This window comes from Artibeus jamaicensis, unplaced genomic scaffold (assembly GCF_021234435.1).
Source record: "Artibeus jamaicensis isolate MK-2021 breed Jamaican fruit bat unplaced genomic scaffold, CSHL_Jam_final scaffold_474, whole genome shotgun sequence".
In the NCBI taxonomy this organism is placed as follows: domain Eukaryota; kingdom Metazoa; phylum Chordata; class Mammalia; order Chiroptera; family Phyllostomidae; genus Artibeus; species Artibeus jamaicensis.
The window spans coordinates 4237311-4250829 of NW_026522046.1; the positions used below are offsets into that span (position 1 = coordinate 4237311).

General features: G+C 39.1%; 1 protein-coding gene across 2 annotated transcripts; it reads right to left on the minus strand.

The window, feature by feature from the left end:
- Nucleotides 1–332: 332 nt before the first annotated feature.
- HRG (histidine rich glycoprotein) lies at nt 333–11426 on the minus strand. Of its 2 annotated transcripts, XM_053657881.1 has the most exons (8): nt 11157–11426; nt 8519–8635; nt 7593–7683; nt 6197–6363; nt 4825–4905; nt 2725–2832; nt 1197–1593; nt 333–1121 (listed from the first exon to the last, which is right to left on the minus strand). In XM_053657881.1, the coding sequence occupies exons 1-8, from the start codon at nt 11346–11348 to the stop codon at nt 703–705; spliced, it is 1572 nt and encodes a 523-aa protein (XP_053513856.1). In that variant the 5' UTR covers nt 11349–11426; the 3' UTR covers nt 333–702. The 2 variants fall into 2 exon arrangements, with proteins under 2 accessions (XP_053513856.1, XP_036997634.2); XM_037141739.2 differs by having other exon boundaries at nt 333–1593.
- Between the last annotated feature and the right edge of the window lie 2093 nt (nt 11427–13519).

The following is a 13519-nucleotide window of genomic DNA, read 5'->3' on the forward strand; positions in this document are numbered from 1 at the left end:
CTGATGGCCCAGCAATGAAGAATCAGACCTCTTTCTCGTGCCCACCACCTTGGACTATGTGAGGGTCTTAAATGTGGCATAACTTTGTATGGGGAGCAGCAGGGTGCTGGAACTCCAAGAAGGTTAAGTTTGGCAACCTGTAGTATGGCAACCTGAAATAGAAATTAATGTGTTCTGAAAATAAAGTGATATTTCTGGTGCACCTAAATTTATGATCATGATTCATGTCTGTAAACTTCTTTGTACATTATATCCTGAGTTTTGTTTGCTTTATAATTAAAATTAGAACTTATTTTTCTAAAACAAAATTTGAGGACAAGAAATAAAAAAAATAGGAGAGAATTTGAATCATTTTTATAAGAATAATCCTTTATATGACAGTGTATAGTTTCTTGGTATGCCCAGCTACAGAATAAGTATTAATAGAGGAATGATGCTAGCATTTCAGGAGTCCAGTCCAAGAAGGAGAGAATTCTGAGGATTAGAGATTTGTCTTGAGTGTTGTAGTAGCCACCGAGAGCATTAACTTCTGATTTGTCACACCAAGCTTTTCCTTCTTCTCTCCATTTGTCTTGCTCTTCTCATGCCATCACCTTCCCCACCCACATTTTGTCCTATCCTGAATATGAAAGTAAGGTAAAATAACTTCTAATTATGCACTTATTACTGGTTATATTTTATTTATTGTTCTAATTCAGAACATTACTCATTTTTCCAGGAACTCAGATTTTTCTTTGGTAATGTATATGCAAAAAACTTTGAGACTTGTGAAAATTCCCTCTTAAACATCCCTGGACATGATTCAGAGGCTGACTGAGGGAAGGGCTGCATTTCTGGCTTTAGAGGATGGCTGTTGTTTGGCAATGAGAAGTTAGGAAAATTGGCCTCAGGAAGAGGAAGAACTTCACCATTCTTTAATGGAGGGAGTCGGTTAACATATCCAATTTGTCTCCATTGGAAGGGATGGGGTCCTCTACCTGGACCTCTTTCTTCTGAATGCCTAGGTGGTGGGCCATGGCCCCTGTGATGGTGATCTTGGGGACCTTGGCTATGAGGTGGTGGGTCACAGGGTCCATGGTCATAAAAGTCATGGCCATGGGGAGGGTGCCCATGAGGACGATGTCCATGGGGATGATGTCTGTGAGGATCATGCTCATGGGGATGGTGTCTATGGGGATGGTGTCCATGAGGATGAGGCCCATGAGGATGGGGATGCCCATGAGGATGGGGATGCCTATGAGGATGGGGATGCCCATGAGGATGGGGATGCCCATGAGGATGGGGATGCCCTTGGGGATGATGCTCACTGGAACTATGATTATGAGGGTGTACGTGGGTTCTATTGATGCCAGAATGGAAGTGATGACATCTTAAAGGAGGCCATGGAGGAGGAGGTCCTGGTGGAGGAGGTCCTGGTGGAAATGGTGGTCTGTCTAAGTGATTTGCGTCTTCTGGAGGAGGTGGGTATCCAAGCTCATGTGTCTTGTGGGGATGGCGGAAATCTCTGGACCCATTGTTCTTAAATGGAAACTTGCCAGTGTGGAAAAAAGGAGGCCCCAGGTGGGGTGGTACATCACCAATGTGTCTATGGTCCTGGAAAAAAACACAGAAAAGTGAATATCACCATATAAAGGAGAAATTGGATGTTTAACTTGATTTAGGCCAATGGCTACCATCATCTTGGATTCTACAAAGAAATTTTAAAAGTAGGAAAACAAAAAAGGTTCTCAAATTTTTATCTAGCCAAAGTTGGCATTTCAAACACAAACAAAAACTGTCATCTACCGCCATCATTTCATAGTAGGAATAATATTGATAACAACAGAAAGATAATCTCAGAGTAAAGAATGGTTCTTTAAGTGAAATATGTTAAAACACAAAAATTTTTCTTATTATCTTTATTTTTCTCATTTCAACATAAAGTGCCAAATTTATTTTATAGCAGGGTACTCATCTGCAGGCCAGTATTTAGAAAACTAGTGCCTTATAATTTAGGCTCTCAACAGAGTTCTGAGACCCTGTGGTATAAGCATTCCTTACTCCTAAGAGGATTAACACTTTGCCTCTTCACTCTCCTTACTTAAGTTTTAACTTTTTAAAGAAAATCTATGCAGCCATGTTCATGCAGTCACTAACCTGCTCTCCCCCACACCTCAACTCTTAGGTTTGGCACATGAGTGTTTGAATTATTTTCAGTTTTTTTGCTGATATAAAAAATAATGTGAAGAATATTTTAGTGCAGAACAAAGGTTTCTACCAACGATATTCTCATAAAATATTGTTTCATATCTTATTTTGTATATCTTTATAGATAAATTTGAAACTAATTCATTCCCATTAGCTTCTGTGCCTAATAACAAAACTAGGATTACTAAGTCTCAGTACTGGAGTCCTGAGTTCAAGGACCATTTTCAAATTTATTAAATGTTCATTAAATTGGCCATATTTTATTTTCATGCCCAATCTTACCCTTTCCAATTCTTGGGAGAAACTTCATGCTTGTTGTGTCATACCAGCAATGGCACTCCTTCCCTCAGTGGCTGTTCTCTCTGTATTTCTCTTAAACCCTTTCCCCCATCACATCACATCACATCTCTCTCATACACACCCCCACACACCGACACACACACACACACAGACATAAGAACACAATACACTATGTGTGTGAAAATACCACTTAGTCTGGCATTGCCCATGACAAAGTAGTCTGCTTAGGCTACCCACCTTAAGTTTGAAGTCATAAACTTCACAGTTTATGACCATATCCTCTGGAGTTTCAATGTCAGAGGTTCCTACATCATAGGACAAATCTAATCTGCAGAACCCAAAAACCTACAAATAAGAGAGAAGCCAGTTAGTGTGTGTGTGTGCGTGTATGCAGGTGATGTGTAGGTGTGCTAGAGTTGTGAACTTCCAGACATTCTGGAAAGGAAGGAGAGCTCTAGAAAAATCAGGGTAATATTATTAAGTATCGCCACCAGGTATTTAACAATATTTCCTAGTCAACACTTTGGGGGAAGTACAGGTTCCAAAGCTCTTCATAAGAATTTGCCGTGGTTCTTTTTAAATTTTTTTTTTATTAATTCTAGAAAGAGGAAGGAAGGGAGAAAGAGAGGAAGAAACATTGATGTGAGAAAGAAACATTGATTGTTTGTCTCCAACTAAGGACCGAACCCACAAACAAGGCATATGCTCTGACCAGAAATTGAACCTGTGACCTTTCAGTCTGCAGGATGATGCCCAACCAACTGAGCCACAACAGCCAGGGCATAAGTTGCTGTGGTTCTCTTCTATGACTGGTCACTAGCATTGGGCTTCCCCATGGGTGGTAGTAGGGAATATTATGCCCTTAATAGCTTGACTTTAGGCCAAGCCCCCTGCACTGAAGACCTGAATTGCTTGTGCCTAAAGAAAATGAAGAGTGGTGTAAAAGAAGAGATTTGTACAACTTTAACCAGTTCCTCAGAAAAAGGAGTTGGAAAGGAGAAAGCCAATTTAAAAACAGTTTTACAGACCTTGTCAAAAAGCAACTGTTTGCTGCCCTACCCTAAGTTTAGAGGTTACAACTGGCTGGCACCCCTCTGATCCATAGAATCCTAAACCCAGCTGTCACAGCTATAAGAAGAAAACTTTCTTTTAGAAGAGACTGTTAAGCATTGAATTTATGAGTACAGTTTTGGCATCAGACAGACCTACTTTAACCCTGGCTTCATCATTTACCAGTTGTGTGAGGTTTAGGTAAGTTGCATAAAATTTATGAAACTCAGTCTTTGTTTGTAAAATGGGTACAATACTATCTACCCACAGGTTGTGGGAGGGCTTAATTAAATAAGATAATTCTATAAAGCACTGAGCACTGAGCTCTTAACCAGCCTCCAAGTTTCTACACTGGATTTACATTAGCCATGTCGAGACAGTTAAAGGTGTGTTGGGATGGAAGTGGGAAAGATAGTGTCTTTTCCGGTGGCCACTAAGCAGGATTCTAGAACTACTTCAGGTTGAAAAGTTGAACAACAAGAAAAAGAATTAATAAATGCTTTCTCTCTTCCGGCCTTGGAGAACACATTGTTGTGCTCCAGAAAAATCCTGGACTTGAAATCAGACTAGCATTAAAATCCTATGTCCTAACACTTTCTAGCTAAGGGCCCATGGGTAAGTATTTAAACTTTTAGGCCCTTCTGTCCCAGGGAAATGGAAGCAGACACTTGTTTCTCCTCAATGGGGTTGTCACAGGGCTCTAACAAGGAAATAATATATATGGAAGTGTTTTGTAAACTATGAGTTACTGTATGAATGCTGTGTATCATTCATAACATCTTTCTGCAGACACATGAGTATCAATTTATAAATTACTAAGGGAAAAATCCCACTGGACTGAGCATAGAAATGGATTCTGATACCAGCTTTGTTGTGAACATCAGGCAAGACCCTTACTTTACTGATCCTATTACCTCCCCATTTATCAAATGGGATCACTATGAGGAGTAAATGAGATACAGTAAATGAAAGCAGCCCTGACTGTAGGTTCTTAATACATTCCAGTTACTAGTTTTAGCTAAGTCTTTAATCCTAATGAGTTAAAAAAAAAAAAAAACAACCTCAGTGTTAATTTTAGGTATATATCATGTATATTTAAAATGATATTCTCATGGTTCACTTAATTCTCCATGTTTCAGCTTCCCCATATGTAAATCAGGAATATAAATAATATCTGGTTCATAGGGGTAATGGGTTAACATATGTGTAAAGCCCTTACAAGGGTATCTGGCACATAATTAGTCTCTAAATATAACCCAGTATTTCACAGACATCTAATATACTCACATTATGGTGCCTGGGAAAATGGTGATGAGAGCAGTTCCTTACAGAGAAGTCCAGATAGTAATTGGTTCTTTCCCCTTCTCTCTAGAACAAATAGGATCAAAGGAGTTTCAGGAACATTAAAAAAAAAGGGGGGGCAGTAGATACCTGCTATTTAATATACTGTAAAGGCAATATGAGCATTCAAAATCACCAATATGTGCTATTTTTCTTATTGTATCTTCCCTTTTAAAATGTATCACATAAGTGATAAAGTGAATACTATTTCATTGAAAAAATTCAAATAATGCAGACATAATCAGGCATAGTGTGAAAAATCATTCTTCCTGCACTTCAGCCTGTTCTTCTCAGAGGTCCCACTATCATTCATCTGATGTGTCTTTCCTTCTAGCCTTTTCCTACATATGTTGTGTATATATAAATATATCTAATTACTTAATGTAAAGAGTCTCATAGTCTAAGTATTGTTCTGTAACGTGCCTTTCCCCTTAGCAATGTATCTTGAAACTCTTTCCAAAGCATATAGATCCAAAACATTCTTTTCAGTGATTGCACTGTATTCATTCCACTGCTTGTATGTACTATAATCTGTTTAATTTTGTGTTTTCAAAATACAAGACAACATCAACTAGCTTCTCTACCAGACCATTCCGTGTGGGAGGCACTTGCATCCCTGGACTGGGAGGAAGAACTGTCTAGCTCCAGCCATACCACTGAGCCTCTGTTTTCCATCATAATACAAGGAAGTTAGGACTAGGTGATTTTAATGATTCACATAACCCTAATATGCTCTTCTGTCTTTTGCTCATTTTTTTTGTCTGGGTTTCTTCCCCTCATTGTTAGATATCACATTCCTCACCACTCCCCAAAATAAAACATTGTAGGAGGGCAGTTCTGTGCTATCTGCTGCTTGTCTCTTGATACTGCAACAGGGATTCTCAATTTTAAGAACAGCTGATATTTTTCTTTCTTTTTCTGGCTTCTTCCACTTAGCATCGTATCCTCTAGGTCCATCCATATTGTCAAAATGGTAAAAAAAAAATCATTCTTTTTTATAGCCGAGTAATATTTCATTTACATATATATCACATCTTTCTCTAATTGTCTATCAATACACAATTAGGTTGCTTCCATATCTTGGCTATTGTAAAATAATGCTGCAATGAATATAAGAATGCATGTATCTTTTTGATTTATATATAGCTGAAACTAATACAGTATTGAATATTAAATGTAACTGAAAAAAATTTTAATTATAATAATAAAAACAGCTGGCTGAGTGAGGTGGCTGGAGAGGGTCAGTGCTACTAAATTTGCACCTGCAATATTGGAGCCTGGGCCCTCAGACTCTGGCTGGGCATTACTGCAGACTCACCACTCTTGCAACTTTCTCCACTTGGTCCACTCTGAAAGAGGCAAAGTCACTATTTTCCATTTTGTACTTCTCAAAGGCTTTCTCTGCTTCTTTTCTGTAGAGTTCAGTATCCTCAAAGAAATCAGACAGTACTGAGCTGTCTTTAGTGTTGGCCAGTGCAGAGAAGACTGGAGAAAGAAAACGGCAGTTTTGTGGTTATTGAGTTGGAAACAGCAATGTCAATGCTGTGACTTAATACATATAAGCATGGTAGCAAGAATGACAAAAACTTCCATTTTACAGATTGAAAAATTGAGGCTTGGAAATGCTAAGAAACTTGTTCCAGCAAATCAGCAGAGATAAACTTAAACCCAGATCCTTCTGATGCTCAAGTGTCTGTTGTGAACCTACTCGTGATACCTCACTTCCATCATTCATAGAGCATTAATATTTTAATGAATGCTTCCTATCTCTGTCAAGGAGGTGAAAGCATCATTAACATGGAGTCTTGCCCAGAGAGAGAAGATACAGCTCAATCTTCCTTAAGGCAACCTCCTGAAGGATTTGCTTGGTTGTTGAATTTTTGTATAATGAATCATGTTGAGATTTGCTATTTTTAAAAGAATTCTGTGCTAATTCTTTGTGGGAAAGTAAATAGTAAGAGGGCAGAATTTGTATTCAACACTAGTGGGGTAGGGTTATGTTTACTACATTTTTACTGTGTGCCTGAGGCCAAGTCTTTGAGCCTCTTTAAACCTCAGTTATTTCAACTCTAAAATAGAAAATATCATAACCTTCGGTCTTGTTGTGAGATTAAATGAGATGACATGTATAACTGCTTTGTAAACTGTAGTATCAATGTATGACTTAGATGCTAAGTGCTAAGTACTTTGGAAATATACTGCACAGAGCATCTGATTTAATTCTAACAAAAGTCCAAAAAGATAAGACTATTATTAGCTTTATTTTATAAATGAGGAATGCTTAAAGAGGGTAATTGCCCTCAAGACCCTACAACTTGTAAATAAAGAGGTTGAGATTTAAATTCAGGCAAATCTGACCCTAGAGCCTATGTTCTCTACAATGATGCTATACTGCCTTGTGTAGATTTCCTTTTACATATAGAATTTCTTTTTTAAAAAGTGCGCTGATATTACAGAGGAAACCCCTCTTGTTTCTTATCTCAGGAGAATAAGCAATAATCAATTCCATGAGCATAATAGGTATTTTTTAAATATGTACATCATAGTTTTATGTGTTACATAAAATTATGTATCATGAAACAATGATACATAATATGTATCTTTTTTAACATGTACACATAGTTTTATGTGTTAAATACCACTGTCTGATTCTATAGTAATCTAGAATTCTATAGTAATCTAGAATTAAGTAGCATTTTAATAGATTGCCATACCAGAGCTTGTGGTACAGTTGAAGTCGTTCACTCTAAGATCCTGAAATTCATTCAAGCATGTTGTAGCTATTACCTTACATTGCCCAATCACCTGTAAGAAAGAGGAGTTTGTTATTGCTTACTGCTTTCTTCAGGTTGGATATGAAAAAACAAAGAAGCGATACAACATACCCTACTATCCTCTTAAATCTATCTGTAGTTTCTCTTAACAAATCCTTTCAAAAACCTGTATTTTCTTAATCTGTTCCATGAGTTAGATGCTATAGGAATCCAAAACCCATAAGAGGACCAGGGAGAAACTCTTAAAGCAGATCATGGCTATATCTCAAACATTTTCAAGATGAAGCAATGCTAAAATTTCTAGGTATGTAAATGTCTTATTTCTGGAACTGAAATCTTAGATCTGTGCTTTTTCATCTTTGTGTTCTCCTCTTGTGGCAGAGATCCTGGGACCTGAGTACCCACATTCAATTTGCAGAACAAGACCCCATTCCTCATGGTAATCGAAACTAATGCCTTTGGCCATTCCTGCTAATGGAACTAGCCTTCATCAGATACGATTACAAGTTCATAGGTTCCTAAACCCATAGACTGTCAGGGCCATAAAGGATCTTAGAGTTTATCTACTCTAAACTCTTTCCCTTATTTTAAAGCTAAGAAGACAGATGTCGAGCAACATTAGGTGCTTTGCACAAGGTCTCACAGCTGGTCATGCTATACCAAGGGACCACGAGCCCCAGTGACTTACTTTGAATGGGGTTTGTAGATACGTCTCTCAAGAGAATATTAATCAAGGCTGACATAATCTTCATGAGTCAGAACACAGAAACTGGTCTTACTCTATAGCAGTGTTAGCCTAGGCATATAACCACCCTGAGTAGATAGAAGTCAAGAATGTAAGAAGAGATGGTGCCATGGTTACTTACTATATCGGATGGACGTCTAGAAATAGCTGCCTCACAGTCATCCCAGTGTTTCCTGGACTGGACCGGGCAGCCTGTTTCTTTCACATCTAAGACTAAGTAATAGACAGCTATGGAGTCCTAAGAAATTCCAAGAAAGCAACATGTGAGTAACATGTGGGTGCCTCGTATGTTTTCAATAGAAGCAATCCCTTGATTTCTTTTTTTTTAATCATCACCAGAAATATGTTTTTTATTGGTTGGAAATAGAGAGACACATTGAAATGAGAGAAACACTGATCCTCCTACCCCTCCCTGTGGAACGTGTTGCTTTGAAATGTCTCATGTCTTTTCTTCATTTTTATTGACCTCAATTTCACTGCTTGGGTCTGGTCTTCATGTCCTCATCCCTAAACATGTGAAATAGCTTTATAGTTCATATTCATGTCACCTGCATCCATCTCCCTGGCACATTGTGCTCCTCCTCACTTATACTACATTTAGAGGTACCACTGGACCGATTCATCCTGTGTCGTACAATGTGGCAGAGAGCCTGGAATAAAACTAGTAACCACTGAATTGTTGATTGAGTCCTAAATCCCTGCACTCATTCTCAGTAACCTGTAGTGCCTCCACATCTAATACTTTCAAGTATAAAGTTATCTGCTTGTCCTCTGTGGTGCTCTATTGTCTGACCTCCTTGATTTTAGTGGTTCTCCAAAAGGGTAGTTTATTTTGGGAGGTTAGGGAGGGAGGCTGCCCTCCATAATCTCTGTCAAGCCCTAAAATCTACTCCAAATAAGCATATGATCTAAGTCAGTGATTTTCTTTCTTGTTTTTAATCATTTTTATTGTTGTTTGAATACAGTTGTTTCCCTTTTCCCACCACCACTTGCCCTTGCCCCACCTACCCCTACCTCCCACCCTCAGTCCTATCCCCCTTTGGCTTTGTCCATGGGTCCTTTATACATGTTCTTGATGACCCTTTCCCTTCTTTCCCCCATCATCTCCCTCTCTTCTCCCCTCCAGTTACTGTCAGTTTATTCTTTATTTCAGTGTCTCTGGTTCTATTTTGCTTGTTTGTTTGTTTTGTTGATTAGCTTCCACTTATAGATGAGATCATATGATATTTGTCTTTCACTGTCAGGCTTATTTCACTTAGCATAATGCTCTCCAGTTCCATCTATGCTGTTGAAAAGGGTAGGGGTGCCTTCTTTCTTTCTGCTGCGTAGTATTCCATTGTGTATATGTACCATAGTTTTTTGATCCACTCATTTACTGATGGGCACCTATGTTACTTCCATCTCTTGGCTATTGTAAATTTTGCTGCTATGAACATTGGGTTCACAGATTCTTTTGAATTGGTGTTTTGGGAGTCTTAGGGTATAATTCCAGCAGTGGAATGCTGGGTCAAAAGGCAGTTCCATTTTTAGTTTTTTCTTTAGGAAATTCCATACTGTTTTCCTCAGTGGCTATACCAGACTGCATTCCCATCAACAATGTGCTATGGTTCCCTTTTCTCCACAACTTTGCCAGCACTAACAAGTTGTTGATTTGTTTATGATGGCCATTCTGACCAGTGTGAAGTGATATCTCATTATGGGTTTAATTTGCATTTCTCTGATGGCTAGTGGTACTGAGCATCCTTTCATATGTCTCTGGGCCCTCTGTATGTCCTCCTTGCAGAAGTGTCCGTTCAGGTCTTTTGCTAAGTTAGTGATTTTCAACCTTGTACATCTCATGGCACACATAAACTAATTACTAAAATTCTACAGCACACCAAAAAAAGTTTTCTTGCTGATCTGACAAAAAAATGGTATAATTTTGATTCATTCATACCAGGTAACTATTGTTATGTTGGCTGTTAGCATTTTTTTTTAATTTGATAATCTAAGAAGAAAGAGGTTAGTGCCCCAAACTAAATAGTCAGGTATTGCGTGTTTTATAAATTCTTGTGACACACCAGTGTGCCTCTTGCAACACACTGGTTGAAAATTGCTCATCTAAGTGTAGACGGCAGGCTTGCTTTGCATCAAGATAAGCCTACATTCTTTTATTTACCCTGCTATCTGTGCCAAATCTCATATAGAGCCTCTAGAATACCCCTGCTTGTGTTTAATTACTCCCTAATACTATCCTTCCTAATTTCTTACCCACATAGAGGTGGTATTCCTGTAATTCCCAAGGCCATCTTCATATTCAAACTGTGCTTATTTGCACAGACCCAAATAAAGCTTTCTCTCATTCAATTATAATAGATCACATTTCATTAAATTGTCCAGCATCCATACCACTCATTTGGTCATTTAAATGCATCTTACCTTACACAATTTGTCTATATGTGTGTGTCAGCTGATGATTATTCCCATGAGGACAAGCACCACAGTTCAGTCTAATTTTTCTCTTATAGTACTTAGCATTTGATTGGACTCAGCATCAGTGCTATAAGTATTCACAGATTGATTCACAGTTAAGGACATACTAATAACAAATGTTAGTTTGAAAAAAATAAAGCAGTTTAGAGCCAGTAGCAGAAACTAAATAGAAAACCCTAACCAAAGCCATTCCATTGTGCAAAGCAATAGGCTTACAGGCCAGAGTCTCCACATTTGCCCCTGGTGCATGGTTTTCCAACTAAGCTCTGCCATCGGCACTTTCTTACCACTTTGTCCAAGTGGGCATCAGCGACCCTCAGCAACTGGAAAAGGTAGCCATTTCGACGTCCTTTATTGATCAGGTCTAGAGCTTTGCCAGCCAGGGGCTCAGTAGCTTTGCAGTCTGTCGGACTCACAGCACGGGAATACTGCAGGGTGATCAAAAGGATGAAAAGCACAGCTGCTGCAAATGCCTTCATCGTGTTAAAATCTGAAAACCATCCCTTGCTATGGTATACCACAGCAGAGAAATTCCTTCAAACTTTTAAATACACACAGCTACTATTTAAATGGTTTTTTATCAATTTTTGTTGTGTAACCAGGGATGTTCACCTTGACCCCTGGTTAAAATGTCTGTCAACATGCTGTAAATGATTAATGGGTCCTGGGGACAGAATGTTGAGATGTTCTGGTGAGTGGGTGAAACTGTGATCTGCACAAATCTGGATATTTGTAGTCAACACCAGATCCACAGTGTGTTTTTGACCATAAGCACTTCCTCGTTAGTGTGGGCAGTAGGGTTAGGAGTAAAGTAATTTTCCTCCATCTGCCTGCCTATCTCAGCCAGAAATTACCATTATGAGTTCCCTCTTTGGACGATAGCACTAGAAGACTTTAGTAGAAAGCAGCTGTATTACTTAAGGGAGAGGTCTCAGGGTGTCCACCCTTTTGGCATCTCTGGGCCACACTGGAAGAAGAAGAGGTGTCTTGGTCTACACATTAAATACACAAACACTAACAAAAACAACATAATCTCATAAGATTTTAAGTAAATTTACAATTTCATATTGGGCCATATTCATAACCATCCTGGGCCCCATGCAGCCCGCGGGCTGCAGGTTGGACACCCCTGTTCAGATGGTTAACACTGAAAAGGAACTGAGTTCAGGTAGAACAGAATGATTAAGATGTTGTTGCTTTGAAGTCAGATCTCAATTTCAATTCCACGTTGTTATGCTCCTACTGTGTGATTCTGGGTAAGCTATGAAACTTCTCTGAGTCTTAGTTTCCTCATATATAAAGTGGGAGTTAATACCTCTTAGCAAGATGGTATAATAATTAAATAAGAAAACATAATGTAACCAATACAATTCTTGGCACGAATTCAGGTGCTGAATAAATGACACTACTTATTATCGTTGTTGTTTTTGTTATTCTTATTATGCTTGAGAAGAAGTTGGGGACACCCCATATCTTCCCGGTTTTCCATGGCCCTTAAAGTGTGGCCCCAAAAAATTGGTTTATGTGTAAAAAAAACCATAGTTAAGGTAGAAGTCAAGCCATTTGATGCCCACCCATTCCAGAGAAGTAGTTAGAGAGACTATATCATTGGGCTAGGGGCTCAGAATTGGGGTACAGAGCTGGGACTAAGCTGATTCCTCAGCCCTCAGCCCAAAAAACTCAAATAATTTTTTGATCCACTCATTTACTGACAGGCACCTAGGTTGCTTCCAGCACGTGGCTATTGTAAATTGTGCTGCTATGAACATTGGGGTGCATAAGTTTTTTGGATTGGTGCTTCAGGGCTCTTAAGCACATATGTATCTTTTGAAGTATGAGAGGTATTATGTGCTGAACTGTGACCCCCAAAATTCATATAAGGAAGTCCTAGCCCCCAGTACCTCAGAATGTGACTATATTTGGGTATGAAGTCTTTAAAAAGGTAATTAAATAAAATGAAGGTATTAGAGAGGGATCTAATCCAATATGACTGGGGTCCTTATAGGAAGAGGTGATTAGGACACAGGAAAGACCATGTGGGGACACAGAGAGAAAGTGGCCACCTACAAGCTGAAAAGAGAAGCCTCAGAAGAAACCAACCCTGTGACACCTTGATTTCCAACTTGTAGCCTTCAGCACTGTGAGAACATTAATTTTTGTTGAGTCACCCAGTTTGTGGTACTGTGTTATGGCAGCCCCAGCAAACTAATACGATAGGAAATTTGCAGATATAACTATTGCCCTTTGTCCTGGCAGCTGCTTCTTAGAAGAGGCACCTAGGCTTTGGCATAATTTGCTTAAGAGGAGTAGGCAATATTCACACACAATTACTCTTCTCTGCTTCCTATATGAAGGAAAAATAAGTAGGGTGTCATGTGGAGTTTTAAACCCTGTGTCAGTCATAGTCTGGCAAGAAATACAATTTTACTCAGATAGTTTAACTGAAGAGACTTTATCAAAGGGAATGAAATTTTATGGGCCAAGCTAAGGGAACAACGGGTGCTGAGACAGCTGCAAATGAGCAACAACAGCTGGAGACCTTGACCACTCTAGGCCTGAGAAAGCTGGAGGCAGAGTGGCCCTGCCCAAGCCCAGGGGGAGCTGGAGCTGTTGGAGGAGGGGCCCCTTGGCAGCAACAGCCTGGGCGAGG